This window comes from Rhinolophus ferrumequinum, chromosome 10 (assembly GCF_004115265.2).
Source record: "Rhinolophus ferrumequinum isolate MPI-CBG mRhiFer1 chromosome 10, mRhiFer1_v1.p, whole genome shotgun sequence".
Taxonomy (NCBI): Eukaryota; Metazoa; Chordata; class Mammalia; order Chiroptera; family Rhinolophidae; genus Rhinolophus; species Rhinolophus ferrumequinum.
The window spans coordinates 63069419-63089092 of record NC_046293.1 but is presented as its reverse complement, the minus strand read 5'-3'; the positions used below and the strand labels follow the sequence as shown (position 1 = coordinate 63089092).

The 19674-nt window shown below is 38.6% G+C and overlaps 1 protein-coding gene across 8 annotated transcripts in view; it reads left to right on the top strand.

Annotated features, from left to right (window-relative positions):
• GRIP1 (glutamate receptor interacting protein 1) overlaps positions 1-19674 on the top strand; it is a 370250-nt gene that overhangs the window by 256204 nt on the left and 94372 nt on the right. For all 8 annotated transcript variants that reach the window (XM_033117398.1, XM_033117397.1, XM_033117401.1 and 5 more), the window contains exon 8: positions 19451-19598. In XM_033117398.1, the coding sequence (XP_032973289.1) occupies positions 19451-19598 (148 nt within the window). The remainder of the gene's footprint in view (positions 1-19450; positions 19599-19674) is intronic.

The window sequence follows — 19674 nt, the reverse complement described above, 5'->3', positions numbered from 1 at the left end:
TAAACTGTGTTTGGTTACTTTTTGGAAATTTCCTAAGATATAGACACACAGAAGCCTGGAAAAAGATGTACAATTTCATCTAATTTCTTCTGGAATCTTCGGGCAGAGATTGCCATTGAATTTTCGTACTATATTTTCTATTGCTCTGTAGCAAAATATCATAAACTAGCAGCTTACCACAGCACCCATTAATCATCTCCCTGTTTCATAGGTCAGAAGTCCAGACAGGCACTGCTGGGTTCTCTGCTTAACACCTCTCAAGGCCCAAGTCAAGTTGTCAGCTGGCTAAGCTCTTATCTGGTGGTTCTAGGAAAGAATCCACTTCCAAGCTTATTCAGATTCTTTCTTGAAGCTTCAGGTCTGGGTCCCCATTTCCTTGCTGGCTGTCATCTGGGGACTATTGTTTGCTCCTAGAGGCTGCCCGCATCCCTTCTCACATTGCTTCCTCCATCTTGAAGCAGCAGTGTTGTGCTGAGTCTTTCTAACATTTCAAATCTCTCTGACTTCCTCTTCTACGAACAGCCAGAGGAAGTTCTCCACTTTTAAGGACTCATTCAATTATATTAGTCCCATCTAGATAATTCCTCTTTTTTAAGGTCAACTATGCTGTATGACAGAACACGATCATGAGAGTGACATATCATGACATTCATAGGGTCCAGGATTAGGGTGTGGACTCTTTGGCTGAGTGGAGAGAGAGGTCACAAATTCAGAAATTCCCCATCACAAAGACTATCCCCCAAAATCAAGAAGAGAAAGAGGAACAAACTGAAGAGAAATGCCAGCATTTAGAGGTGGTCTACTTTAGAGATGATCAACTAGACCAATCCCAGAGCCTCATAAGGTACCTAGCATAAAGTAGTCAATTCTCAATAATATTTTTTGAATGAATGAGTGCTTTTGAGATTTTGTTTTATCCCATATCTGTTCCATGTTATATCATCTTTCTTTGAATATTCTTGTAGAAGAAAACTGATAACAGTATCTCAAAACTATGCATTATACACAAAGTTCAACTAGAGTAGGGAGAGGCAATAATTTTCCTTTTTTTTTTTTTTATATCTTCATTGATTAACTGGAGGTGGCTGTCTAAAACCACTGTGTTAAGAAGGAGCTTGAAGTTTCACCAGGCTCAGTGGGAAAGAGCGCTGTGATCACTTACACCGTCTACCTGTACAGTACAGGTACCTCTGGTTCCAAAGACAATCCGTTACTATAGCAAGCCCACTCAGAACTTTCAGTGATAATCTAGCCACTCGACCAGAGAGGTTGTCCAAAGGAGAGGTTGTCCAAAGGAGAGGTTGAAGGAGAGGCAACAAACTGGAAGACATTGAATGGAGCATGTATTCTCTGATCTGGACAGTGGTTTTGAAAAGTTGGTATTAGTTTTCAACATTTCAAAACAAGCCTTTTTTATTTAAAATAACTCTAAGTGTCTGGCTGCTTTTAACAATTTGAGAACACTCAGCCAACTTTCCTGCATGTAACCCACCATTGGTTTGAGTTGTCTTCTGCTGCCTCTTTGGGGATATTCTCCCCAGTTGGTCCAAATTGTTTCCTTGACAACAACACCTGACAGCAAGTCCACATGATGCTTGTCCGCCACAGGCATTTGGGGTTGTGATCCTTGCTCTACACCGTGACATTTCTGTTTCAGCCAGCCTCGCTCCGACAGTCTAGTGTGAGAAGCTCAGAGAGAAGGGCCCTACTAGAAGTTCCTGTTCCAGGCATTCACTATTCTTCTCTAACTAACCTCACATTTTCCAAAATAGGTATGTGAGCGCACCTGGGAGGAATGTAAAGATTTTTGGCAAAGTATCAGCAATGAGAGCTGAGGTGCTCAACCTACCGCATTCATTAGCATCGCTCACTCTCTTAGTCTCTCTCTTCTGAACCATTGTTGGCCCCCAGTCTAGTCCCTGCTGCGTCTGCTTCCTGTGCTTGTTACATACACCCTGATTGTTTTTTTGGGCTTGGGGGCAAATATATACCTTGAAGACTCGTCCCTAATAAACTAGTCATTAGTTTGTGAACTGATTTTAACAGTCTGATTTTAGCGGCAGAGGTACCCATTAACATTTTTAAATACCCGAGTAACACGAATGTAAGAACATAAGACACTGCACAATTTCATTCAGGAGCTCACACCTTCTAGAGGTTTAGCTGGTAAGGAGATGAGTAGCGTATCATAGTAGGAGTAACACGTATTAGTAATTTAATATCTACTTTTCCCCTAAAGGCCTATTTGACTATATTTTCAGTGATATTTTTTGGGATAGCATCAGAAGAGACTTTTAAACCTTTTGGAACACTATTCCTCACTTGTAATATATGAGAGGACTAGACTACCTCATCTCAAAGGTCCTCCCAGCTCTAATATTCTGTGATTCTTTGAATTTAGTAACGTTTCATAAAAGATTTCAGAAGTTATCAGTACTTCTGTTTTCATTGAGGTACTCTAAAATACTATAAATAAAAGTAGTTTAAAATAACATTGAACGGTAGTTCAGACTGAATGAAAATGGTTGCAGCTAAAACTTCTATCTGAAAAGGAAAGTTGGTCATTTCCCTTGTCAATCACATCAAACCCAGTAGTCCCGTTAACAGTTATAAATTTCCCAAGGATTATGTTCCAGCATTCCTTTTACAGGCATACGGCCAACATGTGAAGCGGCCAACGGCTGTGAAGCCGTTATCTGCAAGGACCTTCATCTTGGCATTCTGAGACATTTAATAAATTAATGGAGCATTGGTTAAAATTCCCTCAGATTGAATATTATGCTTCTAAAATTAAACATGTCCCTTAAGGGAAAAATTAGCCCTTTAATTTTAGTGTACTTTAGAAAAATGAAAAACTGATGAACTCTGTCAGGGAGAATTTCCCTTTGCATGATAAGTTTCTTTGAGGTCACGTACATTTATTAGGTAGACTAGAATTGCTTTTCCTTTTGACAGGAGGAGCAGACAAGCACTTTTATTGATTGTTAAGGTCAGTTCTTGACCATCTATTTAGAGTACTGCCAAAGTACTAATCAGGATTACTTTTCTCTGTAGTTGGATACTAATTTTATATTCCTCCCTGACATTTACCGTGCACTTCACAACCACTATCCCATTTTATCCATTACCTGTTAAGGAAACCAAGCTTTTTTTTTTTTTTTTGAGAAAGCCTGAAGGGGTTATGCTGACCATGGTAGTCTGGCTCTTCCTGATAAATACAAAAATCCACATGACTTTTTCAGCAATAGGTCAGTTTACACAAGGCTTATTGAATTCATTTGCAACTCAAGTGAAGAAATCCTATTTCCTAAATAAAACATGTTCTCAGAAAACATACAGGGTTTTACAGGCTTCATGGTCATCACACATTTAATGATTAATGTGGAAGATTACATTTCTAGAATGTTACATAAGAACTTTGGACTTCACATTTGAATATCTGAGGGAACGTTTTCTTCCTTCTTAGTGAACATAGGTGAAACTGACCTTAAATAAGACTTTTCCCCCAACCTGTTTTTCTCTTCACAATGCTGTTTGTCAGAGTTCCTATGGTCTCAGACTGTAAATATTCTGAATCTTGTCTTTCTTGTGGTACAAAAAAAAGAATTTTTCATTCCAAGGCTTCCTGGGACCTATAGCTTCAAGGTTAAATTAAAGATGTTGAAGTCATAATTATTGTTTTTATATGCCTTGTGATGTAGGAAAGGAAGGTATTAGGCTGTTTTAAAAATTAGAAATCTGAGGTAAATTATTTGCCTGAATGGCACAGTTTATAAATGTCAGAGTCAAAACTCAGTTATTTCTCTAATATAATATGCTTCTATTAACAATTTACAGTAATAGTAACTTCCATTTACTAAGGACCTCTTTTATGTTCAAGGCCTTTTATAAATACTGTCTTATTGTATTCTTGCCTTAGCAGATAGACAGATGTAGGTATCCCCATTTGAGGAATAAGTAGAGAATAACAGAACCAAAATTCAAATGGTTATATCTGATTCCAAAACCTTTGCTTAAAAACTGTAACCATCAGAGCAGTCTTAATGCAACAATTATATGATAATTCTTAAAGCTAAATGTGTAGAACTGAACTCAAATTCTCTCCTGAGCCTATTTCTCTTCCCCATCTCAGGCTTTCGTGCCTCCATCAAAGCAATTCTCAAATCATCCTTTATTTTTCCTGGTGCCACTTACACAGGATCCCACTCTTCTCTCTCCAGTCACCCTGCTTGTCTCTTGTTTTTGCTTTGCACACGCTTGTCCTTGCACCTCACAGACGCCACCCTCTCTCTCCCAGAGAACTGGAGTCACCTCCCAGCTCATGTCCATCTGCACTCTTCATGCCTACTTCCATTCAAATCCATGCTCACACGGAAGCGCAAGAGACCTTTCTATAGCATACGCTCAATCGTGCCCTCTCCTTCTATGGCATCCCACTAAAGGACGTAACGTTAAACTCTGTGCTGTACCTGTGAGTTCCTGCATGCTCTGTCCCCAGAGTGGCCTCCCACACCTCAACTTTCCAATTTCCCAGTTGCTCTCTTCTCTTTGAGTCCTGAGGCTTTCTGTTTAGCTCCGCCTGCATACCAGGCTCCTATCCTCAGGGACTTCGCAAGTTCTGCTCATTCTGCCTCTGAAGTGATTCTCCAACCCTTGCACGTATACAAACACACATTCTTAACCTAGCCATTTTGTATGAGTATATATCCTTTAATATCTCAGCCTAAATGTGACTTCCTCAAACTTCCCTGACATCCTATCTAAATTAGGTCTCCCTGTTTTATTTACCCAGAGGACCCTATTTTTCTTTCACAATAATTATAACCATTATACTGCTGATTTGTTGGTGAGCTAATCTCATATTCTTCACTAAACTGTAAGCACTGTGGGGCAGGGACGTTCTATGTATTTTCACTACTTTCTGCACAGTATATGCCTGACGCACACACACAAAAAGTGCACATTAAATACTTGCTGAATGAATGAAATGCAGACAGCTTAAAAGCAGTGCATACACTGTGCTTCACTAAATTGAGAGTAAATATGTATTCTTCTCTGAATAACACCAAACTTGGAACAAAGGCTTAAGTAACCAATTTGTATTCATATTCTGATATTCTTATCTGTTCCTTCTTTCCTTCCCTCTCCTCTCTTCCCCTTTCCCTTCCTTCATTCCTCTCTCCTTCCTTCACTCCCACCTTTTGCTCTCCTTCACGTCCCTTCAAAAAGCATTTTCTCCAGGTTATAGATGAAAGCATCATGGTGCCTGAATCCCAGAGAGCTACATGGAAGGCTTTGCCATGACTCATTGGGCCACACTCATAGTTGATTTCATGCCCAAATGTTTGTTAGCTGTTTCCAGTGATTCAGGAACATCGTAGCTCCAAAATCTTACAGTAAATGTTAGTCTGGAGATCCAGACTTTGAAAAAATATATTAGACTCCTCAATGAAGGTATATAAGGAACAAATTATTTCTTTCCAGTTCTTTGAAGATTGGGAAGTACTGGGATCAGAGTATAAAGTGACCTGTGTCACCCTGTATCCAGCCTTCCAATTTTGGAAGAACCTTCATTTAACAAAAGAGCAAATATGAGTCCCTAGAAATGTGGCTTTTGAAAGATGCCCTGATGTAGTGTCTTGGCGGGTTGAAAGCTCTGTTCGTCATTTGAGCATCTCCAGCTTCAATTTAGTTACAGTTATTGCTTCTAATCAGGAGTGTAAATCTATTGTATCATCCATACTCATTATCCAACCCCTGTCATATTCCACACCTTCTACAGAGGCCTGTGCCTTGTAGGCACAGGTAAAAGGAAAATTCTCTTTGTCACTCCTAGGTATGGTTTCAGATAAGCATCATGTGTTTAAACAAGCAGAGTATTGAAACCTGACATTTTGACCCACTGGAGACTTTCATTGTGGGATGTTTAAGTTTGTGACTCTGTGATAAAAAAAACAATAACAACTAAGGCACACACATTGTCTCACAGGGTAGGAAGGAGTGGTTATCATCGCTTCACAAGAACTGGGTCAAACACTCAAGTATCATTTCAGCTGCATTCATGTGAAATCCCACTGGCCTGTTTGCTCATGCATTTTGGTTCATCACTGTTGGTTGCCTGTTTCTTAGACTCCTTTGAGGTTTTGTCACAGACTCTACTAGGATGTCTCACACTACATGAGACGTGCTTTGGGTACTCCGGGACCTCTTACTTCTCAGAGGTGATTTTCTTCACTTGAACACTTCTGCTGAGTTCCTCAAAAGACAGTGTTCTGAGTGGTACATTCACCTTGCAAAATCTGCTTCACCAAAGTCTCACTATCCAAACAGAATTATAGTGAAAGCTTGGCATCACTTCCAGCAGAATTCTCACCCTTTGGAGGGAATATGGGTAGGGGAGCATCCTAAGATAAGTTTTAGTTTGGTCCGTCAAGCTGAAGATATCATTTGGAAGAAATATTAAATATGCCACCTGAGCAAAAAGTTAATTTAGTTTTCATAATTTATGTAGGTTCCACATGTAGATGTTTTTTGAGCACCTTGTCCAAGATATGAATTCATTAGTTATAGATTATAAAACTCAACCCATAGCAGTGTAGATAATCTGAAATTGCAGAGAGAGTAACATTGAAATCATCTACAACACTTAAAGCTAAGTAAGTGAAACGACACATAAAAATCTAACTAATGATACCCTAGAATGCTATCTATCTAGCTCCCCCATCCTGCCCTCCTTTCTCTATCTGTTATAACTTTCTCAGGAGGACAATATCACTGCATCTTACATAGAGGCAACCACTCACTGAAAGTGCTGGTGCAGATAAATGATAACTTCATTTTTTTGACTTGAGTCTTTCTAGCTTTCTCTGGCCACGTAAAGAAAGTAATTTTTCACATCAGCTAGGAAATTGAGCAGCATTGACATGCCCTGGGTGTAACCCAAGAAGTAGTAGAGAAAAAGAAAACTAACAATTTGTGTGGGTAATTTCTCCAAGCATTGTGCAAGGTACTTTATGCATTTTATTAACTCTAATTGTCATAGCAATCTTGTGGCATATACAAGTACATGATTATCCTTATTTTTCACAGATGAAATACCTATATTGAAAAGGTGACATAAATTGCCCCATATCACACACATCTTATTGTGTTAAAGCTAGGATTAAACCCAGATTGACTTCATAAATCTGATAATATACCCACAGAAGATTGAGAGTAATTATAGCCAATATGTGAAATAATAAATGTTTTAAGTATGGATGAAAGTTTGGAAAGTAGAAAAAGTAAGTTCTACGCATAAGATTCTGAACTTGAAATGAAAGACTCAGGCAGTTAATAGTCTTTCAAAAATAAAAGTCTTACAGGGAATACTTAAAAATAAAACTGAAATCTTATCATTTAAAATATAATTGTTTTAGGCCTAAGTGCATTATTGAGCAAGAAAAAAAATCCCAGAACATCAAATATTTAACGTTAAGTACCTAAGAGGGTTCCGAATAAGAGGGAAGAAAATGAGACAATGAATTAATTATCTACTGGTGTTTAATCAGTCAGGCATTTTTATTGATTCAAATTATGGTAAAGCTAAGGGAGTGAATAATAATTTTCCAGGAACCCTTCTACCTCTTTTTTCTTTACTCTCTTAGTATCTCGAGTATACCCAAAGACATCGTCACAGTTTCCCAAGCACAGTATTTGCAGCTCAGATTTCTGTAATGAGCTGGAAATATTAGACTCCAGCTTGTCTCCAAAGAGAGGAGAGGAATAGACAACCCAGGAAAAGGAACACAAGTGTACTCCTATATAGGGTCTGTGTTCACTTCTTAACATAATACAGATCTCGTGTGTGATATTATAGCGCCATCATCAAAATCGAGGCTCCATAAATGAAGTGTTTTAAATGGAATGGTCTGTTAACTCTTGTCCTTTGGCAAAGGTACTCACCATTCTTCCTTAATTCTACAAACATGTGCAAAATGAACTTGGACTCATAGATCTCCAAGTTCCCTACAGAACTAGTTGACTCTTTTTTTCTGTTGTGTATACTGGTTTAGGGAAGTTTTCTACTTTGTTTTTTTGAAGTATTTCAGGAATTGTTTTAATTTCTGTTGTTGGTAGTATATCTTTAGTGGCATTAAGTGCTATTTTTCACTTTCAAATGTCCTCTCTATCTACGAGGTCTGACAATTAAGTTCGTGAACTCATCCTAGAAAAAGTGCTAAATACCTAATTGCTGAATATCACTATGGTCACCTTCAAAGTCCTCCCCTTGGTAAGTTATGCACTGACACAAGCGCCTAGTCCACCCTTCAAAGCAATTTTGGAACTCTTTTTTCTCTGGAATAGCCATCAGAGCTATCGTCATGTTACCCTTGATGTCCTGAATGTCATCAAAATGTCTTCCTTTCAATATTTCCTGTATCTTTGGGTAAAGAAAAAAGTCATCGGGGGCCAGATCAGATGAGTAGGGAGGATGTTCCAATACAGTGATTTGTTTACTGGCTAAAAACTCCCTCACAGGCAGTGTCGTGTGAGCTGGTGCAGTGTCATGATGCAAGAGCCATGAATTGTTGGCAAAAAGTTCAGGTCATCTAACTTTTTCACGCAGCCTTTTCAGCACTTCACAATAGTAAACCTGGTTAACTGTTTGTCCAGTTGGTACAAATTCATAATGAATAATCCCTCTGATACCAGAACAAGGTTAGCAACATCGTTGCAACAAACTTTGCAAACTTAATTGTCACACTCATAAAACCTGCTCAAGAAATAGATGTCCGTAGAAGCCCTATCTAACCAAATGGATGAAAATAGGATGTTGAAAACATGCTTCTGAAGGAAGGCGAGGCTCCCCAGCAATGGTGTTCTCCACAGTCAGTAACACACCACAATAAGTGAGTGTCAGCATCACCTACTTGTGCCACTATCTGCCACTGGGACCCCTTCCTTACCAAGCTCTATTTGAACACCTCTAATAACAGACAGCTTCCGGCCAACCAAGCCTACAGCCTAAAAACAAGCAGGAGCCCCCAGCCTCACCGCACATTGGAATCACCTGGAGAGCATTGAAAATGCCCAGGCCCCTCCCAGAGGTTTGTTGTGACAAAGAGAACAAGATGTTGTACGTGAAAACACGTTGCAAGCTATAACTCACAGTGAAAATGTAAGGCGTGTCATCATTTATCCTATTAAATAGTAATTTCTAAATAGTCTACATCATTCAACTTGTCTCAGCTTTTTTTAGATCCTAATTCTGACATTTTGTATCCCTTCTAGCTATGTCAAATTTTTCTAATTAGAAATTTCATTTATTTTATGATTCATAAATGAGTATTTATTGAGGACCCACAGGATTCAAGACACTGGACTGTGTGATTATTCCTACCCAGTGCTTATATTGGCCCATGCTGGGGCGGGAGTCTCTTAGTGCATTCGCTCTGGCCAGACTTCCTTTTCTTCTTCATGAACAAGGTGTCGGTGGTTTAATACATAGTAGTCAAGTGGTTTTTCCTTCTTTTTAATCTAGCCATGTCTGTAGACTTGTACATTTGTCCAGTGTTTTTTTGCTATTTTTTTTAAATATTGTGTTTGCCTCCTATAAAAACCCAGGATCAGTCAGAAATAGAGATATAGAGATGCTTTAAATATTTCTAAATATATTTTTGACAACTTACAAGTAAATTGGCTTTTAGGATGTCTGCACAGTTGTTATTCATGTGTCTTATTTCAGATCTGGTTCCTAGAGGACAAGGATACTTTTTTTATTTTATTTTATTTTATTTTAACTTTATACATAAAGCCAAATCTCGCACAGGATATCAGAGAGAGTCTGCATTTGCTATTGAGCCATTAACACTTCCTAACTGACTGGGCCTCCCAGTCTTGGCAGATTAAGAAGCCTGAGTAGTAAGAATTCTTTTTCAGGCTGGCAGACACTTACTCCTACTTAAGTAGTTTGTCTAACTCAGCAGAACCTGATGGAGGTTCACTCCATTTTCTGTGTGGATCACTTATCCTGCTCAGAGGAAACCTGACAGTGACTATCTTTAGACTGAGGAGGAATCAGACTTTCTGGAGAATGATGATATGGAATACGATGATTATGCAGTAGCCCTGCGTCTATGCCAAATCTTTTTAACAGCCAGGGCAAAGGATTTTTCACTTTGTGGCTGAAATATTTCTACTTTCCCATTGCTATTGGTCACTTAAATGCCAGGCTTATTTAGCTGCTTACACTTTTGAAGGCAAGGGGAACACAAATTTTATGAGTTTTCTGAAAGCTTGCTCTTGGTAGACAGACTTATGCCCTTTTTAAAAAGTCTTTACATTAGAACTGACTGTGAAAATGGAAGCTTCCAGAGCTTGTGTGGCAAGGGTCATGGCGTTGTCTACAGAGTGTGCCCCGAGTCACTAGGTCTGAGCTTAGAAACTTCTTTAAGAAATTTTGTGATCCTAATTTGTTTCATCTTCTCTGTTAAAAGTTTAAAAACTCTGTATCATTTATCTACATGGAACAAGATTAGAGCCCTAGAATTTAAGTTGGAAGATTTTTATTAGCATTCTATAAAATATGTTTAAATATCTATAAATATCATGTCAGTCTTATCAAATTAAATACTGAAACCTGTCATGTAAATTCTAACATGATTATTTCATATATCATATATTATTATTCCTTTAGACAGGGACCTAAACGCCTTCACTTATGTAGTTACTGGGTTCCAGCTTTCTCTGAACAAGATACACAGTCAAACATCACTCTGCAAAGGACCAAGAAAAGCTAAGGCAGTCTTGAAGGACAACAAAACCAGCGAACTCACACTACCAGATGTCAAGATCTGTTAAAAAGCTAAAGTAATTAAGATGGTGAGGTACTGTCATGAAAACAGCAGACAGATTGACCAATGGAACAGAACAGTGTCCAGAAATAGAACTATACGTATGTAATAATCTCATTTATGACATAGGTGATATTAAAATGCAATGAGGAAAGAATGGTCTTTTTCAAAAAATGATGATGGGTCAGTTATATCCATATGGAGAAAATATACTATGACCCTACCCACATCAGACATAGAAATAATTTCAGATGGACTATGGATCTAAATGTGAAAATTAATAATAAAGCCTGTAGAAAAAACATAGGACAACATCATCATGACTTTATAGTAAACAAAGATTTCTTAAACAGAATACATAAACTAACCATTAAAAAATAATAATAATTAGGAACTTTTCTTCATCAAAATACACCATTAAGAGTCTTAAATTATAAGCCACAGAGCAGCTTGAAAATATATCTGATATTTTCAAGGGAGGGGTTTTATGTTTGTTTGTTTTTTAATTCCCACAAATTGGTAAACCAGACAACCTAATAGAAAGTTGCGGGGAAAGACTTCCTTTACACTTTATAAAAGAAAACATCCAAATGGCCAATAAGCCATGAAAGATTGTTCAACACCTTAGTCATCAGGGAAATGCAAGTTGAAACCACAATGCTACACCAGTACATACCCACTTGAATGCTACAGTGGAAAAGGCTGACCACAGAAAAGGTGACAAACACATAAAGCAACTGGAACTCTTATTTCCTGCTGGTAAGAAGGTAAATTCATGCAACTCTTTTGGAAAACTCTTTGACAGTATCTACTTAAGCTGAACATATTCGTATCCTACAGCCCAACAATTCCACTCCTGGTCATGACTCCCACAGAAATGCATACCTGTGTTCACCAAAAGACAACCTAAAATATTCATAGAAGCAATATTTGTATTAGCTGAAAACCGGAATACAACTAAATAGTAGAATGGATGAATTATGGTACATTCACCTAATGGAATATTATATAGCAATGAGAATGAATGATCTAAAATCCCCAACGATATGCACAAATCTCACAAACATAATGTTCAGCAAAAGAAGCCAGATACAGAAGAGTACAATCTATTTTTTAAAGAGCACAAGAGTAATTCTATTCTTAAATAACCCAGCAATCCCTCTCCTGGGTATTTACCCAAAAAATCGGAAAACATTTATCCATAAAGACATACGTGCTCCAATGTTCACTGCAGCTTTATTTACAGTGGCCAAGACATGGAAATACCCAAATTCAAGTGTCCTTTGATAGAATGGATAAAGAAGTTGTGGTATATATACACAATGGAGTACTATTCTGCCATAAAAAAGATGAAAATAGTGCTATTTGCGACAACATGGATAGATCTTGAGATTATAAGGTTAAGTGAAATAAGTCTGACAGAAAAAGTCGAGAACCATATGATTTCACTGATATGTGGTATATAAAACTGAAAACAACAAAAGAACAAGACAAACAAATGAAGAAACAAAAACTCATAGACACAGACAATAGTTTAGTAGTTACCAGAGGGGAAGGGGGCAGGAGGGTGGTAGATAAGGGTAAAGGGGATCAAATATATGGTGATGGAAAGAGAACTGACTCTGGGTGGTGAACACACGATGTGATATATAGATGATGTATTGCAGAATTGTACACCCGAAATCTGTGTAAGTTTACTAACAATTGTCACCCCAATAAACTTTAATTAAATTTAAAAAAAAAGCACAAGAGTAAGTAATACTAACCTATGCTGTTAGAAGTCAAAATAGTGGTGACACGTGAGGCAGGGAAGTGATTTAAAGAAGTATATAGTGGGGGGATTCTTTGATGCTAGTGATGTTCTCTTTCTAGGTCTACATGTGGTTACACAGATTAGTTCATGTTTAGTTTAGACATGTTTAGTTTATGAGAATTTGTCAACAGCAAACTTTTGATTTATGTATTTTTCTGTATATTTATTTTACTTCAATTACAGAGTTTAAAACACACCATAACTCAATAAGCAGGCTACAAGGAAGAAAAAGCAATCATGTAAAACGGATGGGGGGGAGGGTCAAGATATTCCAAAGTTAATAAAAATGACTGGTGAGCCTGCTGCAGAGAATGAAAGTCAATTACCAATTATGCTTTAGCCAAACTCAGGTTAACATGAGATGTATAATTGAGTTTCACTTGCTGTGGACTCTTCTTATAATACAGTAACTGTTCAAGTTGTCTCTTTTAACTCCCCAGGAAAAATTTAAGATTTAAGATAAAGCCCACTTGAACATGGAAGGTACACTTTTTTTTGCATCGGAATATTTCCCAAGTAGTGTATTTCCACGGACAAAAATAAATCAGCAATTTTTTTAAGTTAAAAAATGTGTATCCGAGTTTAGCTCATCTGAAAAGGGTTGAAATTATTAGTAGCATTATTTGAATAGAATATCACTAATAAAAATACTTTTAACTAATGGGTAAGTTGAAAAGCTCCCCCAAGGGTACTTTTTATCTGTTGGAATGTGAGATAGACAAAGCTAATATGACCATGCACAGTCTTTCTGTCACCCCCTGGGAGGTTCTAATCAAGCCTTGTGCTCTGATTGAAATGCAGGGCTCAGGGTGAGAAAACTGATTAACACAATATAAAAATTCAGAGTGTTTCCCAGGCAAACAGTCATCAGCGTATCTTATGTAATTATGTAGCCCATAAATCAACACAGCATGCAAGGGCTTCAGTCACGGTGCAAATATCTTAATGACGGAGACGTCTTTAACATGAATAATTTATATCTGCATGTTCCATTTTTCTCAACCATGCTTCACTTCAGCGGGATAAACTAATCTGTCAGGGGATGGGCTCTTGATTATTTCTTCCTGATTTTTCTTCTGTTTAGTTTTCTCATTTTGACACACTCCATTTTTTTTTTCTCTTGCACTTTCTTAAATAAGAATGCCCCATTCATTCACCCTGCCTGCTTGCTTTTTCTTTTCCTATGCATCTTATTAGACATCTTGGAAAAAAAGCCAGGGCTTATGGACTCCTACTGTTCCTAAGGCCCTCTGTGAACGGAATTGGGTGGCAGCTAGGGAACTAGGCTTAAAACCATGAGGCTGTATGAGCATCTTGATGTTGTTGTGGGGAAACATTTATTACGGAAAGCAATTGCTAGCAAAGGCTAATGACCAATTAAATGTTAGCATTTGTAGATCCCCTTCTGTGATGCAGAAAGTAACTGCCACATGGGTAATGCTGAAAAGCAATACTTGCTGAAATAGTTTTGTTGTTTTCCTAGATCCCCTTAAAATAAAGGCAGCTGAGACACATTCAGATCAAATTCTGTTTCCAGATCAAATTCTTTCTCATTTCATATACTCATCCCAACCATCCCAGCTCGCCATACTCAGCCTCCTCACATCCCCACAGATCTCACTGTCACTGCCATTCCCTTGACATGTGCCAAAGATATTTGGTAATCACCATTGCCTTTCTATAGACAGTCCCGATAGGCAGGGAGCTTCAGCCACCTTCTGTGGATCTTTCGCCATGCTTCAGTAATTTTCCTAGAAACTGGAAATCACATCCTATTAGATAATGCGATATTTTTTATAAGCGCTTTGAATCTACTATATCAAACATGTCATGGGATTGGGGGAGAATGGCAAACATGTGTCCTGCAGTTAAAAAAAAAAAAGTAACTTCAGGAGGTTAAACAGAGTATGTTTTCCTAGTGAAAGAGTCTTACCCTGCTGCCTCACCTTCTTGGCAAGGGATCCCAAGGGGTTACTAGAAGGAAGGGATAATACATTTTCATCTTGGAGTCCCCAGGACCTTATGATGTCCCTGGCAGATAGTTAGCATTCAATAAAAGTATTTTTAAAATCAGTGTTGTTGCAGGAATGATGACTCAGCCTAGTGACTTAGAAAGCCCAGTACTGTGGGACTGTGAGGTGGATGATCTTCTGTCCTGTTAGGCTTCTCCAGCGTCCTGAGTGTACGTTAATCCTGCCACTGATTCATCTGATGTCCAAAGCTTTTCGATCTGGTCTCAGTCGTGTATATAACATGGCAGCATACCAAGCTGTCCTCCCAGAGGAACCCTCTTCCGTTGTCTAATACCCAGCTTCTGTTGGAAACCTAAGTGAGGGAAAAGATTGATATTTAGGAAAGAGCCCCAGAGGGACATCCAGTCTGTCGACCCTAGGATCTGTCTCTTTAGATCAAGTTGATCATCACCTTAGCTTGTCCCATTACGGAAACACCATCATGAATTTGCTCTTTAATCTTCTGCCTCAACCTTGAGAGAAGAACAGCCTTTGGAAACCACCTTTGTATCCTATTATAAAAATGTGTTGAGGATATTACCCATTATATCAGTCAGCACCATCTATATATAAAACCCTGGGAGAGATATCTTTTAGAACTCTCTGCTACAAGAGTCTTTATCTCCACTGTAGGAACTACTAGACTTTCTCCTTTCCAACAGTGACAACTGCACATTTGACCATGTTTCCTTTATCATCCTGGTTTCCATTTCAGAGTCATATTTTTTTTCAATTGCAGCTAAATTCACATAACATATAATTAGCCACTTTAAAGTGTACAGGTCAGGATTATTTAGTACATTTACAATGTTCTGCAACCATCACTTCTCTCTAGTTCCAAAACTTAAGTAGTCTCCTCTGTCCCCAACCCCTGGCAACTACTAATCTACTTTCTGTCTCTGTGGATTTACCTATAGTTCAGTCTTTTTTTTTTTCCCTCCAATTCTCTATTAACCCTTGTGGGCAAGGTATTTGTAGGCTCTTTTTCTTCTTCCTTATTGTTTCCTTACATATTTTGTTTAAAGCAAACAACATCTAGATGTTTGTGTAAAGAAGTAGAGTGGAGATATATACAAATAAGGATATCCTTCTTTTTATCTCCACCCTTCTCCGCTACTCTGTGCCGTGACCTGTATGGCATGCATTACGGGCTCTCATGCCATCTGGCTCCATTTGGCTTTAGCTAATAAGGAATCATGGCAGGAGATCAGAGGGAGGGAGAACAACCATGCCGGGTGTTATTCCCTGGCTTTCTCTCCGTGGATTCACTGGGGCTGGCTGCATACTTTGATTAAAGGTCCCAGCTCCTGTCAGGTAGCCCTTCCACATAGCCTTTTCTGAATCCTGACTCCACTAACCGCTCTATCTTTTGCCTCTCCGGGCCTAGGAGGGTATGGTCTCCTGTTGCTTCTGGCCCCAGAGTATTACATTATCCCTTGTGATTTCCCTTTCTAAATAGTCCCCTTATTAAACACTCCTCAAATTATCCTAATTTGAGTGTACCATATGTTTCTTGGTAGGACCCTGACTGAAATAAGCATGTTTACTCCACGGTTCTCTTCAGGTGTCAGTCAACACGGTGTGCTCAGAGTCCTCTGCAGATAAACCAGTCTAGCAGACTCTTCTAGTGCCAGACAGTGTCTTCCCCCAGGCACCCAGAGTATTCCTATCTCTTCATGGCTGTAAGATGCAGGACTTTTGTTTATTTCTTGGGAGATAAAACAATCTCTAGAGATATGGTTCCAGGAACCTATGTTTTCTCCGTGTTGTGGTTCCATGACCTTGTCTGCATGGTTGAAGATGGCTTACCAGTTCTGGACCCACTTTGCTGCAGCAAGAAGTGGCAAATGATGTAGAGGGGGGCACAGCCATTCTTTTTAAGAGCACATCCAGAACGGGTCACATCTTACTTTCACTCATTTCCCTTTGGCTGGAACTTAGTCACAGGGTTGCAACTCACTGCTAAGGAGGCTGGGAAATGTTGTCCTTACCTGGGCAGCCACTTTGCTCAGCTAAAACTTAGGAAGCTTATTACTGAAGAAAGAAGGGAATATGGGATGACAAGGAATAGCGATCAGTTTCTGTCATTTGTAAGAGATTAGGTTAATAAATAATACAGAAACTTTATTACTTTTCTGTATTAAGACAAAAAATTTGTCTTTAGACATGAAGAAACTATGTGGAAGAATGTATGCGATTGTCATCTCACAAACCTATCTATTAAAATACAACAAGTGGATGGGAATTGATTTGGGAAATTAGTGCTTCTAAAGTTCTATAAAGATAGTGTGAGAAAACACTCTGCAAGGCCAGAGTTCATGTGAAGTTCGACCTGAGCATGAGGAGAGGCTGCGAAAGAGCATGCTCAATGAAGAGAAGGACAACAGACTTCTGGCAGGGAGCGAGAGACATCAGATCATGTACACTTGGGTTAGCAGCAGAACTTGGACTATTAGCGTTGAGAGGTAGGCAGAACCACCTGTGCTTGTGAAGGAAGGACAACTAAGACGGGCTGCAGGAACTGACCTGAATTCTTTCCAGGGGATCCCCACAGAGGCAGATGAGGAGCAGACCACTGCAGATAGCCCCCAGAACCAATGACTGTACACCTCTAGGAGAGGGTGAGGCAGGACCCAGGCAGCAGCAAGACCAAGTGAGGCACTGGAGAGAAACCAAGTGGGAATTGGGGGGAGAAGGAAGAATGGAAGTTAGGATCTTGTCAATGGCCCTAGATCAGGAAAATAAAAACAGCAGGGTGAGTAAAACCAAACAGTAGCAGCCACTGTAGAGTTAGGTTGAGAACAAACTCTGGGAAGTTAGTGATAATATAATAGGAAAATTATAGCCATAAAACTGCAGGACCAAAATGTACTCTTAGTAGACGAAGACCTTTGGCTCCTCCCAGCTATTATTGAAACTCTGCCCTGGAATTCACCAAGAGAGATACACATACAGATCGTAACCTTTGTTAGGACTAAATTATTTCAATATCACCAGTCATGTAAGAGACATAGCACATACAAGAATCCTTAGCACTGAAGTATGAATGTTGCTGGTGTGAATGTTTTCTCTTTACCTTATTTAAGAAATATGTTATTTAATTTCAAACTGAAAATGACTCTCCCATGGAACTCTCAGCTTCGTGAGTCAGTGCATCCTGCCTGAGCTTCAGCACTAGGAATGCAGATTTCCTGGTTCACTACGAGTATATCTGCGTGGTGCCTTGATGATAAAGATATACTTGCAGAAAGACAAAGTTGTATTGATGAATTAGGAAACACCAGAACAGTAGAAAATCAGAAAAATATTACAGAGCAATATACAGTCTAGAAAAATGAGATGACTCAAAGGCTTAAGGTCATAATATATCAATAATAATAATAATAATAATAATAATAATAATAATAATAATAGCATTCTAGGTAGCACTTTGCAAATTACAAAATGTTTAACTGCACAGTGATTTCATTGTAAAGAATGCTGAGGAAAAGATACCATTTTATAAGTAAGCAAGCAAATTTAGAAAGTTTTAGTAACTTGCATAAGGTACCATGACCAAAATATTGTGAAAAGAAGAAATAAATGCAGGTGTTTTAACTCTATCTCCAGAGCTCTTTCCCGTATGACCCCTGTCTCTTCCAAGCTTCAGGCGATCTCATGAGTTTTTCTCATTTGTTCATGCATTCATTCAACAACTATGTATTGCACACCTCCTGTGTGCCAATCATTATCCCAGGCACTCAGGATGCTATTACCAACAGGACATAGTCTCTGCCATCACGGCAAGCCTATAGTCTGACAAAGAACAGAAGCATGTAATCCAAAGTGGCCATTATGAAACAGATAGGTGTGCTGTAGTAGCAGGCATAGAGCAGACTGTGGGCGCACAGGAGAAAGACATCTCACCAAACCGGGAATCAGGAGGGGCTTCCCAGAGGAATGTTTACCTGAGTCCCCAAAGGTAGTAGCATTTGAAAGAACAAAGAGTGTTCCAAAGCAAAAGGAAAGCAAGTGAGGGAGAGGTGACCTTAAATCAGGTCCAGAATAAGGAAAGGCCCAATGGATTTACAAATTCAACTTAGTATGCACATTACTACCGTGTTTACCCGAAAATAAGGCCTAGCCAGACAATCAGCTCTAATGCGTCTTTTGGAGCAAAAATTAATATAAGACCTAGTCTTATTTTACTATAAGACCAGGTATAATACAATATAATATAATATAATATAATATAATATAATATAATATAATATAATATAATACCGGGTCTTATATTAATTTTTGCTCCAAAAACGCATTAGAGCTGATTGTCCAGCTAGGTCTTATTTTTGGGGAAACACGGTACTATTTGGCTAATTAGCAACATCATCCATTCATCCATGCATCCTTCCATCCATTCTTCCAGCCATCCATCCAACCACCACAGTAGGTGCTAAGATGTTTATTGAATTAATTAATTTTAAAAATATTTATTGAGAGACCTATAATAGTATGTGCTGGACACTGTACCAAGTGATGGAGAGGGCATAAAGATACAGAGACATCCAACTGACATGAAGCTTAAAATTTAATTGAAGAGATAAACCTGTGCACATATTGCTGAACACAATCTGGATAGAACAGGTGTCCTAAGAAGTTATCACTGGCTATGGGGATGCTATACAGAGGGAAATCTAAGTTTCAGTGGTAGAATCAATAGGCCAGTATTTACAGAACATATCCATTTTTTTCTTGTCTGATTGCTTATTTGTATTATCTTGTTTTGTTTTCTGAAATTTGTTCTTCTATAGATTCTGTGGCAACAGCATCCGGGCCACTGCTAGTTGAAGTTGCCAAAACTCCTGGTGCCAGCCTTGGGGTTGCCCTAACTACCTCGATGTGCTGTAACAAACAGGTCATTGTCATAGACAAAATCAAATCTGCAAGTATTGCAGACAGGTGAGTGTTAAAGGAAGTGAGAACTTTTCAAAACTGCATGTGTGTTAAACACACACACACACACATATACTTGTAT